Genomic DNA, 18,996 nt, shown 5'->3' on the forward strand with positions numbered 1-18,996 from the left:
ACAAGAGCAAGTCTGTCCTACGAAGGGTCATTCAACCAGCCTTGCTGAAACTTCTTACAACATTTAGTTTTACGTGCGCTGCGATTGAAAAATAACCTCATTGTAAGGCCATTTACGCGAGCCCGAGGGAATTCACGTCTTTGCAACGGCCCTTGTGGCCAGCTGCAACAAGTGCGACTAAAAGCTCGGATTGCTCGGATTTCGGAACTATGCGAACAGAGTCTGCGTGGAGGTTTAGACATGTTGGACCGACTTGAATTCAAATGGATATTTGCAAAAGTCGCAGTTTCGCCTGAGCAGTTAGAACAGTAACAAAGTATCAACTCTACCACGCGTCCACAGGCAAACATGAATGATTCTCGCTCGATGACCACGAAAATTTGCTGTCACTAGACTGGCCTGATGAAGAGCGTCGGCAGCGGAGAGCAAACGCTTCGTGCGTCTCCGACACTAGACGCGCGGAAACGTAGCGCGCATAAAGTCACCAGCCATCTCGGTTCATTCTTTATCTTTGCACACGCCGCAGGTTACCTCCAAGATACGTACGGCACGTGGGCCGTGTATGCACTCAGCTGAACGGTCAGCCTTACGCGGCGACGGCCCGGCTAGAAAAGGAGACGCACGTTTACCTGACCCCCCCCCCCTTATCGCGTGTTTGATCACGTTATCTCCAACATTGTGCGCGGGGTAAGGCGTCACCATCTTTTTCGGCTAACCCTCGCACCCACAGCACACGGCGTTCTAGTTCGATAGGATCTTATCGCACTTGGACTTTATACAAAACATCACGCCGACGGCGACGGCGATAATTCGCCTGGTGTGTTCATGTACGTGCTATAGAAATAAAATCAATTACTGTTGCTGCGGTTGGTACTCGACACTGCAAACAAGGGGCAAACAACATTTTCGACCTCACAGGGAAAAAAGTTCGGAAGCATATTACACTTCTGCAACACGTGAAGGCGGAAGCCTCCTGCGCACCTGGTAATGCATTAAGTTATACGATCGTATAGAGGCCAGACTTCTTGCAAGACATAACGAGCCGCAGTGTTAAAGGGCCCCCTCACCAGCCCACATAGCAAATTTCCGTTACACGCTGGAAGTTGTTACGTGCCCTTTAGGGAGCGTTCTGCCAGAAGAATTTTTCAAATTGGTTCAATAATAGCCGAAATAGAAATATTTCAGTGGCGCAAACCCATGATTTTAGGAGGCGAGGGCCACTGCCAAGAGAGACACTCTCGCCACTTGCCCTGTCTAGCCTCCACAAGCGAAATTCCTTCCCTGCAATCTCCTATACCGGAGCTCGAGGATCGTGTAACACATACGGCACGGGCCCCGCCTTCATTTTTTTTTCTGCTCGCTTTCTTGCGGCGCGGCGCGGCGCAGTTCCGCTGACGGCGTCGCGCGCGAGCTGTTGTGATTGTCTCGTTTCGCGCAGCGCAGGTTTCGCGCGCTGTGCACGAGGACATCCAACTAGCGGTATAAGTCAGCGCTACACAAATACTTAGGCGGATCACAAGCGGATCACAGAGCATGATCCCGCGCTGAAATACGGTAGAACATAACATAGTTTCGGTGTCTGCGCGCGCGACTTCACGACGTGAGAACAAGCAGACAAAAGGGAAGTACATCTCTCTTGCTGCGGTGCGAAGTAAAACAAGAACACGCAGACATTTGGGCTGCCTGCTTTATTATTTCTCTAAACTTTAATTCGTCTATTGAAGCAACAGATTACACAAATTACAGATGTTGCCTTGAATAATTATCTAAGTCACGTGTCACTACGAGCGACGTTACAGCAGTGCGATGTACGTCGACTCTCCGGCTAGGAGCGCGGCGCCCGCGAGGAGAAGGGCAAACGGCGTTCGGTTTGAAATTTCAGCTCTTTCCGAGGCGCATAGCGATGTCATATCTGGCAGACACAATCTTTAGCGCGCATTGTATGCACGACACTTGTCAGCTCAAGATGGCCAAACCCGGTGAAGGGCCCTTTAATTGCATGCGTGGAGCTTTAGGTCGACCTCCTCAACGACACATGCCAGCACTTAATGCACTGCCTAAAGGTGCAGCATGCTTGTCGCCAGTAAGTGTTACAAATGTGTAACACAAGCCGAACCCAATTACGTTGCATCCTCGCAGCAGCGGAAAGCAGCGCCCGTGGTCGAACGCCTTGTTCCCGCCGCTTCGCACGTCGCACCTCGTTTCTCGCTTGGCTAGCTAGGCCTCACATGCTCCCCGGAAAAATCAAGAGTACGTCGTCGTACTGAATTCCTCTGCGCGCAAAGCAGCTGCTGAACGCGCCCACATCGCCTTGACTATGACCGGCGAACCTATCCCGCGAGGAAAATCCGTCCGCATCCTCGGATTTCTGTGGCAAGAGAATGGACGTAGTGCGGAGTGGCTACGGCGCATTCTCCATCAGGCAAGTCAGGTCATACACATGATGACACGCGTAAGCAAGCGCCACACAGGCCTGCGGGAACATGAACTCCGTAAAATTGCTGAGGCAGCAATCTACTCCCGAATCCTCTATGGCCTGCCATACGTTGCACTTACACGCACCCAAAACAAACGACTCGAGGCTTCTTTGTGAAGATGTCACCGCATCGAAATGAGTGTTCCCAGGTACGCCCGTAGCATCGATGTTGAACGCGCAACCCTGCACAACACGTTGGATGTGAAGGTTCAAGCCCACCGGGAGTCTCAGCATCTCCGTCTGAGCACCTCGTCTCAGGGATGCGCTATCCTGAATATGTTGGGACACGACACTTCACCACTTCCACCTCTTTCCATCGATCCTCCACGACCGATACCCCGGAATATGCACTCCGAACGCAGGCAGGGGACAGGCGCGAGCGAACCATCTAACTGGCCCAGCGCATGGCACCTGCTATGTTGACGCCGTCATCTCGCCGACCGCATCCAAGACGGCAGTCATCGGCCCTCAAGGTGACATCTCTCGTTGGCATAGCGGAGTACCGTCTCCAACCGATGCCGAGATCCTTGCCATATCGGAAGCCATTACTATTCCCCCTCACTCCACGCCAACCATAACCGTTCGCTCAGACAGCCAGGAAGCCCTTCGTTCTTTCGCAAACAACCTTATTCCCCTGTCATATTGGGGCATCCCTCGCGCTACACATGCAACAACATCCCTCACTTCACGTCCTCTTGGAGTGGGTACCGGGCCATCAGGGGATACAGGGAAATGAGCGTGCTCACTCCCTCGCTCGCGAGTCCAAAATACCGAGCGCTCCTATTCCATGGCCTGACACCTGCTGCGCCAGAATGGACCGCGCTGAACACCGCAAGCAAAGCCGCGCTAGGCTCCGCGAACTGCGCTCGTCTGCATGTACCCTTCCGGCCCCCGATCCCTCCTTCACCCGCCACGACGGCTCCCTAATTCGTCAGGCTCAAACTCCAACATTGGCGAATGACGCCATGCAACACATTATTGAAGAACGCCACGGCCATCCGGCATGTCCGGTGTGCGGCGGCTATCCCGACGTTCGCCACACGTACTGGACCTGCCCCCGCGCAGAGTCCTCGCCTTACTATCTCCCCACCTCTTCCCTGAGCCCATCTATTCCTTACTGTTGGGAGAGCTGGACCACTCCGCCTGAACCCCACCGAGCCGCTTTTTGGTCGCTCCTTGTACAACACATAAGGCACGTCCAGGGCGCCACCACACCCCCTGCTCCGGGTGCTATACTACATGATCACACGACACCGAAGCGGCGGACGACACGGACGAAAAGCCGTTTCAAATAAAGTTTTATTCATTCATTCATTCATTCATTCATTCATTCATTCGCTTGGCGAGCATTCTCGGCCGTAGTGCACTCCCGAGGCCTACGGTGCAATCTGCTAGGCCCCGCGCGAGCGTCCTTCATCGCCATCTCTGGCGTCGCAGTCGACTGTAGCCACAACTGCCGTCGCCTCGTTACGTCAGCGACGCAACACTTGCTTTTTCTGTCTGCGCGCGCACCTCGTTCCCCTCTCCAACCTTCTCTCGCTTGGAGACGGTCACGTGTTTTCTTCTTTTTTTTGTACCACTCGACCTGACGCCGCGTTTTTTTTTTCAAGGCTATCGCGCAAGAACCACTTAAGGCTTTCACCTTAAAACTTCCGATATTTTGTACATTGCCAAAAAAAATTAATTTGGATTATCCCTCAGACCCATGATCTTTTCCACAATATCGCAAATGTCCCACAGCGCTGTCTGAAACCTCACAGCGGTCAGTGAGCGTCTCTGCACATGATACTGTGGGCACTGGCATAGTAGTTTCATATTCCCTTAAGTACAAAGGAAAGTGCTACAGCTTCTGACCGCACTGCTTTTGAGGGATGCCCACGCGTGTTCCCAAGGCATTATGGCACGCACCAGGCACTTGCGTACCAGGCGCGTGCTCCCTCCACCTCCGCAATTTCTGGGTACATCAGGGATACTTGGCATCTACGAAGAGCCCTGTTCATGAGCGTGTCCACTTCCGGAAAAAGAAATTCCTGCCTACGCTATGAGTTGTTGCATGTTCTAGTGAGGTATACGCAAGGAAACTGTTCTTTTATGATCGTTCATAATTAATTTTTAAAGCCAATTCTTAGTGAGACCCCTACGCAGGATGCGTCGCAGCATCACGGCGTCAACTTTCATCCCTATGGCCCTGCAAACTCCTTCTTTCTCTCTCTCTCTCTACACCTCTATCTCTCCCTATCGTAGCGGACATCCAACGTGGAGCCAGGACGCGACTTAAAAAAAAATAAAGGATAAGGTTATCAAAATGCAGCAGCTCCAACGAGTTGGAATCTATATAAAGCGAAGCTTTGTGCGAGCGTATAACGAGTCGAGACACGTGTACACACACACACACACACACACACACACACACACACACACACACACACACACACACGCACGCACGCACGCACGCACGCGCACGCACGCACACACACACACACACACACACGCACACACGCACGCACACACGCACGCACGCACGCACGCACACACACACACACACGCACGCACACACACACGCGCGCGCGCGCGCAAGCGCGAGCGCGCACAAATTATACCTAGTTTGCACGTGACGTCATTTCAGCCGTCTGCCCTGACCGTCCGCCATCACTAGGCGCCTCGCTGTACCGCTGCGTTTGCGTTTGCCATTCCCTTCTAAATGTAAGCGCCACACGTTTGATGTCGTGGGAGCTTTGCGATGGGAAACGTCAGGAGCCCTGAATTTTGTCCTTCCTACATGGATGAGCTTGTAGGGCCGACGCGTGCTCGCTACAAAGAAATGTTCGGAATGAGCGACGGCGTGGGCCCATACTGGCTACACGTCGACGTGGATGCCAGTTCAGATCCCGAGATGCTCCCGGCCACGCCCTACGTGGATATGATTAATTAGCTTGGCCTGTCCACGAGTTACGCCACGCTGAGTGAACCTACAAATCGCTGGAGGTGCACAATAGAGAGTTTTAGATTAGGGGACGCAAGCGGCTCGCGTACACAAGAACTAGGGGCCACGGCACTGCACATATGCAGGCCCCTAGGTCTGGCTCTGCGCATGCGCGGTATCGTCGCCCCTAATTATTGCCTACGCAAGCCGCTTGCGTCCCCTAACCTAAAACTCTCCAATTACTTCACGAGTGGTTGAGTGAGGAACGTTGCAACGAAGCGCCTACCGTCGGGTCTTATCATCGTTCTCGGCCATGTGTGTGTGTGTGTGTGTGTGTGTGTGTCATATGAAAACATATGTTCCTTGGCGTGCGGCAGAGAAAGCTGCCTCAGTATTTTTGGAGATGCTCCGTTGACGGACAGATTTCTTGCCACATAGGTTCATCCATATGCACTTTTTCCTCTAAGCTTGCAATCGTGGTTTCACTTCTTTATGCGAGTTTTGGCTTACAGTTCGGTGCAGATCCGTGCATATGTGTTTTCTTGCGTGAAATAGAAGTAGCCCTTTATATTGGAAGCATGCAGTAATCTTCAGTATTTACCGTGCGTTTGTGACAACTGCAGCAGCTGAACATGAACCACTAACTGGTCCAAATTAGCTGTGGTTTTACATTCTAATGTGTGTCAATTCAGGCTCTTAGATCAGGAAAGGAGCAATATGTGCTCTCGAGGCAATATCAGAATGAAGTCACACATACAGAAATGTTTGTGAAAACTTGGTTTACAAGCCAAACATTATTTTCAATTTCAGGCCACTCATTCTCAAAGATTCCGGGAAGCAGCACTAAAATCTTGGTTTTTGGCTAAAGCCGATGGCTCTGTTATCACAGCCCATTTCCCATGCATGGCAAGAGCTGGAAAAGCCTGCTCCCACGATAGTGCCATATTATTTGTTGTTGAGACGGCTATGCGCCTGAGATGCAAGAACGTGTACAGGGAAAACGAACGCATGGTTTCCAACCAGCTAGCAGCGCCTCAATACATTTTCGTCATCGAGGATGAAGAAGCGAAAGAATGACAATATTCATTTGTAAGTGAATTACATACAGGTTCCTGCATGCTCGACACAAGCCCAGTCGACTAGGCCACCTTCTCCTATAGAAGAAAGATTAATTTGTTGTACTCAAAAATTGCAGATTCTGGAGTTAAACCAGCTCTCTTCAGGGTGCAACCCTAATACAGTGTTTCAGCCACTCTGCAGTGTAGCAAGTGCAGAACCACGTGTCTTTAGGGAATTATCCTTTGGAGAGGCACTATATGAGAACCTGGATACACTCGCTCAACGTGGTGAAGATTTCCTTGCCAACCTCCACACACAAGAAATGGTCGATGGCAGCATATTTAAGGCAGCACAAGAGGAGAATCAAACTGCTCCATATGATTTCGCTATCACGCAAGACGAATTACCGCTTCTGTCTTAAAACGTTTGCGCTACACAAGCTCGAATGAACCTTCGTTAGCCTGCTGAAGAAAATGTGCAACCCAGAACAGCACAAGTTCACGGCTGTATCAACAACATGGGGGCTGCAACATGAACGTGCACTTCAGGCCAGTGGTCTATTTGAGTACATAATACCCCTACCTCACTGCCACGCCGGATGCAATGGTCAAGTGCTAATTGCGTGGTGAAGGTGTTGCCCTTACAGCCTTGCTAGTAGTGCGATACGTGCTCAGTGCTCTATTGCCAGCTGCGAAGAAATTTTTCACGCATCTTATCATGCCCGAATTGTTCGCAGCTTACTTCACGCGGAAAGCGACAACGAATAGCTGCACTGACAACACAGAAGGAAACGCATATTGTTTTTGCAGATGCCCAGAATCTGGCAAAATGCTAGCATGAGATGACCCTCAGTGCAAATATCAGTGGTTTCATTACTCTTGCATTCGTATCAAGAGGGCCCCAATACAGAAGCACTGGTACTGCGAGGACTGGGCTGCCAAGGGAAATAAACAAGCCATCAGCCCTAGCAAACAAACTGTCCATGCAACACGTTAGTTCAAGTTTCATGCCGTCGTTTTTACATCGTCATCATCACATCGTCGTCACATCATCGCCTTCATATTGCCCTTGTCAAGACACATCGCAGTGGTGGGAATGCTGATATAATCGCTCTAATCTGGTATTTCTTATCGATAAGATGCTACCCACCGGGACTGTTTTGGGAACCTGTGCAATTATTTTGAGACTGAAACTTCAAGTGCGACTTCACAATATCAAAGTTTTACTTTATCATCGTTTTTTTACAACAAAGTACTGTGTGCTGTAAATTTGTATTCTCTTTTGTGCTGACTTAGGAATCTATCTTTCAGGCATCAGCAGAGATGTTATAATTTAAATGCCCTGTCAACATGGCAGAGTTTTGCAGATCAGCTTGTTTCGCGGCTTCTGTGTGGTGTTTTGGTCTCATAAACAGTTTAGATCAATGTTGATGAACTTATCATTTCTTTTTCGTTTGCTGGACATGATTGGCCTATGGTATTGTAAGTGGTACACTGCGCGATGTTTTCAATGACGAGACCTGTATCACGAAATATTTTGGAGAACATGGGAGTAAAACACTGCAAAAATGTTTGGCCCCTCTAATAGGAAGCCCTACACATGCCTATGAAGGTAGAGAATACATTTTTTACATCCCTACAATTTCACTATAACAAGGTTGTTTATTTAATCATTGATACTGTCAACTCAACAAAGAGTCATTACAGGAATGGGATGAATACAGTTAAAAAAGAGAAAGTGTAGCTCAAAATTTCTCGACGGGATGCAGAAATAAAAGCACTACAAGTGGTGCAGGTGAAATAAAAGAGATTATTGTTTTCCGAATTGCACTTTTGCACAAACATTGAGTAGTGCCTACATTGCCGAACAGTTCCACAAACAATGGCAAAAAAGTTGATTTGTGCCTACATTACAGACATACACGCATGAATTCAACAGATATTAAGTGCCAATTTAAGCAACCCATATACTTTTATTTTTTTAGGAAATCACCTAAAGGTGTTAGTTTCACAATAGCATCCGGCAGTCAGTTCTACTCATTGATAGCTCTAGTAAAAAAAACTAAATGTAAAGCATTTGGTAAAGACAAAAGGAGGAAGAATGTACATGCTGTGTCTGTAGTTACTATAGGGGTTTGGTTGTATGCAAAGCAATCATTTTTGTTTATGCTAACAAGATCAGGAATAATAAGAAAAATAAGCTTCAGTCTTTCAAACGAAGTTCTAGATTCTAAAGAGGCTAGCCAAAGTCACTCATTGGAGTTCGCAAGAACCACTAATGGGTACAGGTTTGTAAGTGCACGGCAGACAAGTACTATCTTATCAAGAGGCGTGCGCTCATCTCTTGGTTTGGAGGCAACATTATCAATTGGCTGAACAGCCTTCATTATGATATACTTGTTGCGTACAAGGCCAATCACTTGTTCCACGTGGATTCGGATGTTGGCCAGCTTTCTCGTTTTTTCAACGTCCACAGCTGTCAGCTGCTTCTGGCCCTTAGTAAGTGCAGGTATATGCGGCTTAGCACAATAAAGACCCACTGCATCAGCAGTAAAAAATCCTCAATCAGTCAGAATCACGTGTGCTTGCGACAATTTGTCCAGGATGTGACAGCATTCCGTGATGCGTTTATCACTGGCTCTGCCTCGCCAGCCTTCAGAAAAGTATGATATGGAACCCTGGCGGCATATGCCTATTAGAAAGTTCTGCAGTGTTACAGTTCTTATAATTCGACCATGTTTCACTTCTTGGGAGCAAGTACGATGGCCTTTCAATCCTAATTTCAATGCATTCGACTGTAACTGCTACCTTTGACCCAAAGGAATCAAAGAATGTCTGTGGCATGGTCCTCGTAGACCATGCTATCATGATAGCATGATATCATGATATCATGATATCATGGCAGGCCATGATATCAGAGACTTAAGTCTCCAGAATGCATCATCAAGCCACTTATCAAAATCCTGCTTATTGTCGCTTACGAGACACCAAACCTATGTGCAAGGTCCTTGGGTGGCAAGTTTAACTTAAGCTTCAATTAAAACACAACCAACTCTTCAAAGTGGGGTGACCCATTCTGTGGCGTGTGTTTCACCACATATTCGACATGCTGAAATACTGCCCACAACATAAAAAAGTTGAGCAACCCATGGAGCGTAGAAAAGCTACTTTCCCATTGTCCTCGCGCAGTGATGACTCCGAAATTCCTCGAATATTTTTCCCCTTCTTCAACTTCCACACCTCTGAAGGGAGTCTTCGGTTGTCGGTCTCAAGTGTCTGTACGCCTTGCATTGTGACGTATGTCTGCACAGGAGCCTCCGCTTCTACAAAAGAAAAAGGAAGACTTAGGTTTTGCACACTGTGCACTAACAGAGATAGACATTCAATTGATAACTTATGTGAAAAATAATTTGCGCAAGCTTACCTATGTTTGTTTCCGAAGCTTCATCGCAGCTTGGAGGTGGCGAACAACTGTAGGACTCTTGTGCCGAGTCTGCGCCCCTTTCATGTAGGAAGTCGTCTGCTGATGAAAAGTGCAACCTGTCTTACTATTTGCAATGGCGAGTGCTTTGATTTCACTGCGCTTTTTTGAAGCTTGAAAGCGTGCGTCCTCAGCGGCAGCTCTTTCGTCAATGTCGTACACCCCATATACAATGTAGGTGCTGCTATGATCGACCTGTCAAGTGTGAGAGACATTCAGACGTACCTTCCCATGACAGGACGATTTGCCTCGTCCCAGAAAAGGCTGTTACGGTAAGCCTGGACATCGACCTCTCAAGTGTGAGAAGCGTTCAAGCTGGCGTCCCCATGTCAACATAATTGCCCTTTCTCCGAAACAGCGTCATCCATATTATTCCCCGAGCTGACACAAAAGGATGGACAAAGAGAAGACAAACCGAAGGGCAGGAGGTCGTCGACGACAGAACCTGACGAAAGCACTAATACTTCCCCAGGCTCCCCAAGAAGACGTCGATGACCACAAGAAGGCCAGGGGTAATTAAGGCCGCCTTCGCCCCCGTATGATCGACCTGTCAAGTGTGAGAAGCGTGCAAGCGGGCGTCCACATGTCTCCGAAACAGCGTCACCCCTTTTATTCCCCGAGCTGATACAAGGGAATGACGAAGGGAAGAAAATGCGAAGGTCAGGAGCTCAATGGCAGAGCCTGACGAAAGCATTAATACTTCCACAGGCTCTCCAAGAAGACGTCGACGACCACAAGACCGCCAGGGGTTTTTAAGGCCGTCCTGGCCCCCGTGTTAATCAAAACCGCCGAAGTTCGAGAAAGCCGCAGCTTATTGAGGCGATTGAGAAGTGCGGGGCTCTTGAGGACGAAATTTCAGAAGCACGGGAAGAGACAAGGAAATGAGATGAGAAAGCAGAAGAAAGGCAAAGAGCTCAGAAAGCTGAACGAAGAACTGCAGAGGAAAGACAGAGAGCTCACGAAATAAAGCTAAAAGAACTAGACGTGCAGCAAGATCTGGCCATACAATCAGTAAATAACATCTCAATACACGAAACACGTTCAGGTAAAGCAGGAGTAAAAATAATGGATCTCATGCCGTCGTACAAGGTAAACGATGATATGGGATAGTTTATCGTTACTTTTGAAGGAACCTGCGAGACAAATGGGTTGGTACTAGAAAGTTTCCCACTACAGATTCCCACCGTTCTTCCTAGAGAAGCGACCGAAATAATTGCGAGGTTAACGAGAGACGGCGCAGGCGACTATCAGAAAGTAAAAGCTGCGTTGCTAAGGAAATATCAGCTCTCAGCGGAGGCTTTCCGTCGTCGTTTTCGGGAGACAGCTAGAACGCCGGGCGAGTCTTCTCAAGATTTCACTTATGAGTTGAAAGCCAATTTATTTGAATGGCTAAAAAGGGAAGATGCGTTGGGTTGTCACGAAAAGGTTGTTGAGTTAATCGGCATGGAACAGTTCTATGGGTCATTTGCGCCTGTGTATTCAAGATAGGTTGGACGAAAATGACTTGGAACGTGCTGCAGTGCTAGCAGATGAATTCGCAGCACGTCGCGAATCCGAAAAAACGCGTGTCAGGCCATTCACTAAATTCAGTAAAGAGGAGAACAGGTGCCCCATTCACCACGAAAAGGCTGGAGGTGGGACAAAAGACGTGCAGCCCGATAATTCAGGAGACATTAACACTGAAGTAAAAAACGAAAGGAAAACATAAAAAGCGTTTGAGGCTAAAAAAACCGGTCGTCTGTTTCCGTTGCCAGGAGCCTGGACACCTTGTGATCGGCTGTCGTATGCCTAGAATTGTTTTTTCTTTCTTTCGTGAAAGGCGGCGATGACAACTTGGCCCCCTTAGAACCCTATCTTCGCGACCTAGTAGTGAATGGAATGGCCGCGTAAAGTACTTAGGGACTCAGCTGCGACAATGGACGTTGTCCACCCTGCGTTTGTGAAATCTGAGGATATTGCCGGGGAATACGCGTGGATCCGGCAGATGGTCAAAAAGAACAGAAGAACAGTGTTTGCTTGCCCATTGCCAGCGTGAAGATTGAAGGGCAGTTTGGACTATTACTGATTGAAGCAGCAGTATCGCCAAATCTGTCGAAGCATTATCCCTACTTATTTTAAAACCACTCGGAAATGCTGTTGAAGAAAAAGGGCCTGAGTTTTGGTGACCATACAGTTCAAGCTCTCATGCGTTCCAAGGCTCTAGAGATCGCGGAGGAGATAAACCAAGGCAACGAAGCGAAAAATATGCCTCGTGACAGAAACACGCAAGGAGCACAGCACATAGCAAGTGAATTCAGTGAAAAAAGCGCTAGCGAGGAGGCATCCGCATCAGTGAGAATACCGCAGCAAGGGCTAGAAAAGGAATTAGACACTAATTTGGCACTGACACATTCGGAAAGCTCTTTAGACTTACTGAAGGTTGTTAAAGAAGGAATCGTGACGGAAGAAGATAGCAATTACGTCGCGAAAGTAGAAACAAGTACTGTCCCGGAGGACGTTCCCCACGGAGACGAGACCAATTTAAACAGCCCCAAAAAGATCACGGAGACGCTGAAAAACGCCCTCGTATCTCCGCACTTGGGCGACTTTCCGGATTCGTCAAGGAGAGAAGAATGCCAGGGCGGTCCAGCAGGGTAGGAATCCAGCGCTTGGGAACTTCAGAGGCGCATTAGGCGACCGTCTGGTATGGCAAAAATTGGTTCAACAGCGCAAGATCAAGCGAGCCAAGTATTCAGCTCAGCGAAGAATAGAGAAACTCGCCGCACCGCAGCCCGTAAGACAACAGGCCATCACGCAGAACTTCAAAGGGCTCGTTGTGGCGGATGAGAAAAGGAAGGCGTGACCTAACAACAAATACGAACGTGTCTCTGCGAGTAGGGGTGCGGCTGAAAGGTTCAACCGGGCGGAGATATGCTTGTACGAACAGGACCAGTCAGAGTGCCAATGCAGTAGAATGCGCCGCGGGAGTGAGGGAAAAAAGGAGGCTGGTAATTCTTCTCGCGTTTGCGGCCTCCTTTTCGGGGACGAAAAAGCAAGCCGCGGGAACACAATATGGCCGGCGACGACAAAAGGCAGCGTGTGCCTGGCGCCTTTTGTTGCCTTTGGTGAGACCCGAAGGCTTTCACATAGCTATCCGATCGAGTGCGCGCAGTAAGAGGAAGCTTTAGCTCGGGTCATCATCATCATCATCATCATCAGCCTAGTTACGCCCACTGCAGGGCAAAGGCCTCTCCCATACTTCTCCAACTACCCCGGTCATGTACTAATTGTGGCCATGTTGTCCCTGCAAACGTCTTAATGTCATCCGCCCACCTAACTTTCTGCCGCCCCCTGCTACGCATCCCTTCCCTTGGAATCCAGTCCGTAACCCTTAGTGACCATCGGTTATCTTCCCTCCTCATTACATGTCCGGCCCATGCCCATTTCTTTTTCTTGATTTCAACTAAGATGTCGTTTACCCGCGTTTGTTGCCTCACCCAATCTGCTCTTTTCTTATCCCTTAATGTCACACCCATCATTCTTCTTTCCATAGCTCGTTGCGTCGTCCTCAATTTCAGCAGAACCCTTTTCGTAAGTCTCCAGGTTTCTGCCCCATATGTGAGTACTGGTAACACACAGCTGTTATACACTTTCCTTTTGAGGGATAGTGGCATCCTGCTGTTCATGATTTGAGAATGCCTGCCAAACGCACCCCAGCCCATTCTTATTCTTCTGGTTATTTCAGTCTCATGATCCGGATCCGTGGTCACTACCTGCCCTAAGTAGATGTAGTCCCTTACCCCTTCCAGTGCTTCGCTACCTATCGTAAACTGCTGTTCTCTTCCGAGCCTGTTAAACATTACTTTAGTTTTCTGCAGATTAATTTTCAGACCCACCCTTCTGCTTTGCCTCTCCAGGTCAGTGAGCATGCATTGCAATTGGTCTCCTGAGTTACTAAGCAAGGCAATATCATCAGCGAATCGCAAATTGCTAAGGTATTCTCCATCAACTTTTATCCCCAATTCTTCCCACTCCAGGCCTCTGAATACCTCCTGTAAACATGCTGTGAATAGCATTGGAGATATCGTATCTCCCTGTCTGACGCCTTTCTTTATAGGGATTTTGTTGCTTTCTTTGTGGAGGACTACGGTGGCTGTGGAGCCGCTATAGATATCTTCCAGTATCTTTACATATGGCTCATCTACACCCTGATTCCGTAATGCCTCCATGACTGCTGAGGTTTCGACTGAATCAAACGCTTTCTCGTAATCAATGAAAGCTATATATAACGGTTGGTTATATTCTGCACATTTCTCTATCACTTGATTGATAGTGTGAATATGGTCTATTGTTGAGTAGCCTTTACGGAATCCTGCCTGGTCCTTTGGTTGACAGAAGTCTAAGGTGTTCCTGATTCTATTTGCGATTACCTTAGTAAATACTTTGTAGGCAACGGACAGTAAGCTGATCGGTCTATAATTTTTCAAGTCTTTGGCGTCCCCTTTCTTATGGATTAGGATTATGTTAGCGTTCTTCCAAGATTCCGGTACGCTCGAGGTTATGAGGCATTGCGTATACAGGGTGGCCAGTTTCTCTAGAACAATCTGACCACCATCCTTCAACAAATCTGCTGTTACCTGATCCTCCCCAGCTGCCTTCCCCCTTTGCATAGCTCCTAAGGCTTTCTTTACTTCTTCTGGCGTTACCTGTGGGATTTCGAATTCCTCTAGGCTATTCTCTCTTCCACTATCGTCGTGGGTGCCACTGGTACTGTATAAATCTCTATAGAACTCCTCAGCCACTTGAACTATCTCATCCATATTAGTAACGATATTGCCGGCTTTGTCTCTTAACGCACACATCTGATTCTTGCCTATTCCTAGTTTCTTCTTCACTGTTTTTAGGCTTCCTCCGTTCCTGAGAGCCTGTTCAATTCTATCCATACTATAGTTCCTGATGTCCGCTGTCTTACGCTTGTTGATTAACTTAGAAAGTTCTGCCAGTTCTATTCTAGCTGTAGGGTTAGAGGCTTTCATACATTGGCGTTTCTTGATCAGATCTTTCGTCTCCTGCGATAGCTTACTGGTTTCCTGTCTAACGGAGTTACCACCGACTTCTATTGCGCACTCCTTAATGGTTCCCATGAGATAGTTGCTCCTATCTAAATGCATGTAAAAGGAGAATTTGTTTTTCTCGGCAACTACTGCACCAAATTTGCCGAGGTTTGTTGCATTTAAAAGAAAACCTTAAAATCTAGTGGCTGTTTGTTTCGAATTTTCGGTTTACATCGTCAATTTTTATTGAAAATTGGCAAACATTGAAATTTTTCAGAAAACGAAACTATCAAGTTTACAATTTTCTAACTCAGCAAGGAAATATGATATCATAATTCTGTGAATCGCATCTGATAGTACATCTAAAGCGGACAAAATTTGTACGTTATACATGAATGTGAAAAAGATTCAGTAATATGGAAATACAGCTTTTGCAGAACCCTTGTACACAACGCAACAAATTCATGTAAGATATAAATTGACATATCAAGTTTGTCCGCTTTAAATGATCTAATGGATGCCGTTTAGAGGAGCGTGATATATATTCTGGATGCAGTGCTATTAATTTATAAACTTCGTCCATCTATATTTTCGAACTTTCAATTTTTTGAAAATTTTTTCGATAAAATTTGGGCCTCAAATCGAAAATCCGCTTCGAACAGTCACTATAATTTTACTTTCTCTCTCAAATGCAACAACTTCCATTAAAATCGGTTCCGGCGGTTATGTCGGAAAAACCGTTTTTGCATTTTACAGGTATTTGAATAGGCCGCGTCGTATAGTTGGTCCAGAGCTAAAGCTTTGTCTTAAAAGGTTATAATGGTATAATTAGGCACATCCATAAGTTTCTTGTTTGTAAAAAGAGTGCGATGCATTTATTTTTCTTTTGTTAGTATTGAGAACTATTATTTTTATTTTTCCAAGGTTTCGCGTTATGCTCAAGAATTTCTTCGCATTATTTGTTGTGAAGGTCCCCTTTTCTTTCTTTAACTTCTTCGAAGGAGTGTTGTTTGTCTGCTTTGAATGTATGATTAAGGCTATTATTACTGGGTTTCAAAACGTTCTCAATCTCTCAACAACCATGGCTTTCTCGAACAAAGGAAACACAAAAACGTTAGGCAGTATGTTGGTCGAAGTACGCACTGACGTCTGGTTTCTCCTTTGTTAGTTTTCATGCATCTCGAATGAGGGCTGCAGGTACGAGTCTGATGGGGTTTTATGTGAAGAACGTGTGAACTTGGCAGTTCTCGTGATTAGTTGGGTACTCTTTGTTTGTTGTGCTTTAGGATTGGCGTGGTTTTTTCCAGAAGCCACCTGGCAGCTCTTGGAACCATCGGCGAAACGAAGCAGAGGCACGAGGTGTACCGGTCTCTTCGAGGTGCTTGGATACTGCAACCCCTTCGAGACCTCCTGTGACGGCGGACGGGCTGTTATGATCGACCTGTAAAGTGTGAGAGAAATTCAGGCGTGCGTTCTCATGACAAGATGATTTGCCTCGTCCCAGAAAAGGCTGTTATACGGTAAGCCAGAACATCGACTTGTCAAGTGAGCAGCGTTCAAGCGGGCGTCCCCTTGTCGACATAATTTCCCTCTTCTCCGAAACAGCGTCATCCCCTTTATTCCGCGAGCTGACGCAAAGGGATGGACGAAGAGAAAACAAACCGAAGGGCAGGACGTCGTCGACGACAGTACCTGACGAAAGCACTAATATTTCCGCAGGCTCCCCAAGAAGACGTCGACGATCACAAGACCGCCAGGGGTTATTTAAGGCCGTCCTGGCCCCTGTGTTAATAAGAACCGCTCGAGACTCTGATGAGAGTCACAGCCATGTATTACTGAAGTGAATAGAATCTTTTCTACTTTTTTTTATCATCACGATGGCCGGCTTCGTCGTCGTTTCCTGATTCTTGCGTGAAGACCCACCTCACCCGGTCGAGATCATATCAGCGCCCAGTCTCGAACCAACAGTCACTAGATTTTAAGTTTTTATTTTAAATGCAACAGACCTCGTCATGTTTGGTGCAGTGGTTGCAGAGAAAAACGAATTTTCCTTTTACATGTATTAAGATAGGAGCACCCGAGCTAAAGCTCCCTCTTGACCAGCCTACGAATTTTCTCTGCAAATTTAGGCAAATCTGATTATTTGGGCAATGTCACCTACCTGTATCCATTTAAAAACGGCGTATGCTACTGTATGGTAATGAGCTTATTCGCTCCTTCAATGAGCACAACAGGTCTATGTGCATCTGCTGACGTGCTTCTTGTTTGTTGAATTAATGTCCTTGCCATAGAAAACATAGGATAGTCAAAAGATGGAAATTCAAGACGATGAGCAAAGCGAGAACAAGGTAAAAGCGGGAGCCAACGTTTCGACAAGTGGACTTGTCATTGCCATAGTGCGCCAGATATTGTCACATTTCCTTTGTTCTTACTTACAAGCTTTTCAAGTAAGCTAAAATACAATTGATAACCACATTAAATGTCTCAAATCCCGTAACGTAATGCTTGAGTCTATTCAGAAAAAGGCCATAAGGTTTATATCTAATCGTTATGACCGCCATTTCTCACAGACATCACATGCTAGTAAGCTGCTACTAAAGCCTCTGGCCCATAGACGTACTTGTGACCGTGTTTTTCTGCTACATAAAAATTGCTCATGGGAAAACTTATGTCAATGCACCTATTGCTTTCACTAACCCTTCTCGGCCCACCAGAAGAAGTCATCGTCTTAACATTGTTCCTTTGAATGCATCGATTGATTGTTTTAGGTTTCCCTTTTTTCCGCATTCAATTGCGATTTGGAATGGCCTCTCACGTGCTCAGACATCTCTGCCGCACTGTGTGTAAGCTCGTTCGATGCCGCGTACTTCTTCAAGAAAGAATGAGGGCAGCTATAGCTTGATTCAGTTTATGTGCTTTGTACGTCCCAGAGCAACAACTGAAGCCACGAGCGACGTGGTGTTGAAAGGCTCCGGATTAAATTTAGAACACTTGGGGTTCTTTCAGGTGTACCTAAATCTAAGTACACACGAGCGTTCTGGCATTCCGTCCCAATCGGAATGCGGCGGTGGCGGTCGGGAATCGAACCCGGGACGTCGTTCTGAGCAGCATAATGCGAAAGCCACTTAACCACAGCCGTAGAGGTAGATGGGTTATACACTACTGTAAGCGGCCTGACACACGCCGGCTACGAAAGACAACGCTTAGAAATTCGTTGTTCGACGAAGCAGAAAAAAAAAATAGATGAACGAATGAAAGAAGCAGGGCGTGCGTTGTGTCACAGCCCAAAGGGAGCAGATGGCTCGATGACGATGCCGTTACACATGCCGATAAGCCTTCGCCCGCATCGCGGCCGCATCGTTACACTTCACCGGCCATCAAAACAGTCATACACTGGGAATATATCACAGCGAATGAAGGGCCCGTTGTAACGGGCCCCCATGATGCAACCCCTGGGAGCCAACGAGGACCTCTCATACGCGCAACGCTTCCTCGCGAAGAAGCGAACTCTAGACGCGAGCGCTCCGTTAACTTTTCTGTTTCCTTCTCTTTCGTTTTGTTTGTTTCCTTGATTTCTCGAGAACAAAGTTACTGGCCCTGATGGGCGTTGAAAGGATTAATTTGAACCGCGTGTGGCACGACGGAGGAAGCTTCTTTTGCAAACTGCAGCCCGCGCGGAAGAAGCGAAGCGCTACTTCTCTTTTTTTTTTCTTTGCGTCCCAAACAAAAGGCGTCCGTCGCTGGACGTAAAGAGGCTGGAGAGGCACTGGGGGGAGGCCAGTTGCGCCCAATGAAGGTTTTGGTTGCGCCAAACAGAGCCTGTCCTTTGTCTATGCTGGGGAGAGTCTAGAAGCTGCTTCTCCCGTATCTTATGCGGGAGGCCTGGGTGGGCGGGCGCTACGCGGTATACGCTCGCTGTATACGCATACGCGCGAGCGCAAGTAGCTTACTTGCTCCTCGGCAGGCGGGCAGGCTGGTGGTGGTGGCGGTGGTGGGGGTGTTTAGACACGGACGCTTGATGTATA

The 18,996-nt window shown here is 47.5% G+C and overlaps 1 protein-coding gene across 1 annotated transcript in view; it reads left to right on the plus strand.

The window, feature by feature from the left end:
* The window catches only part of LOC142576151 (uncharacterized), a 52,911-nt gene extending 36,448 nt beyond the window's left edge, over positions 1-16,463 (plus strand). Inside the window, exon 2 of the mRNA XM_075686114.1 lies at positions 16,279-16,463. Within this exon, the coding sequence (XP_075542229.1) occupies positions 16,279-16,418 (140 nt within the window). The 3' untranslated portion in view covers positions 16,419-16,463. The remainder of the gene's footprint in view (positions 1-16,278) is intronic.
* The last annotated feature ends 2,533 nt before the right edge of the window (positions 16,464-18,996 follow it).

Source organism: Dermacentor variabilis, chromosome 3 (assembly GCF_050947875.1).
Source record: "Dermacentor variabilis isolate Ectoservices chromosome 3, ASM5094787v1, whole genome shotgun sequence".
Taxonomy (NCBI): Eukaryota; Metazoa; Arthropoda; class Arachnida; order Ixodida; family Ixodidae; genus Dermacentor; species Dermacentor variabilis.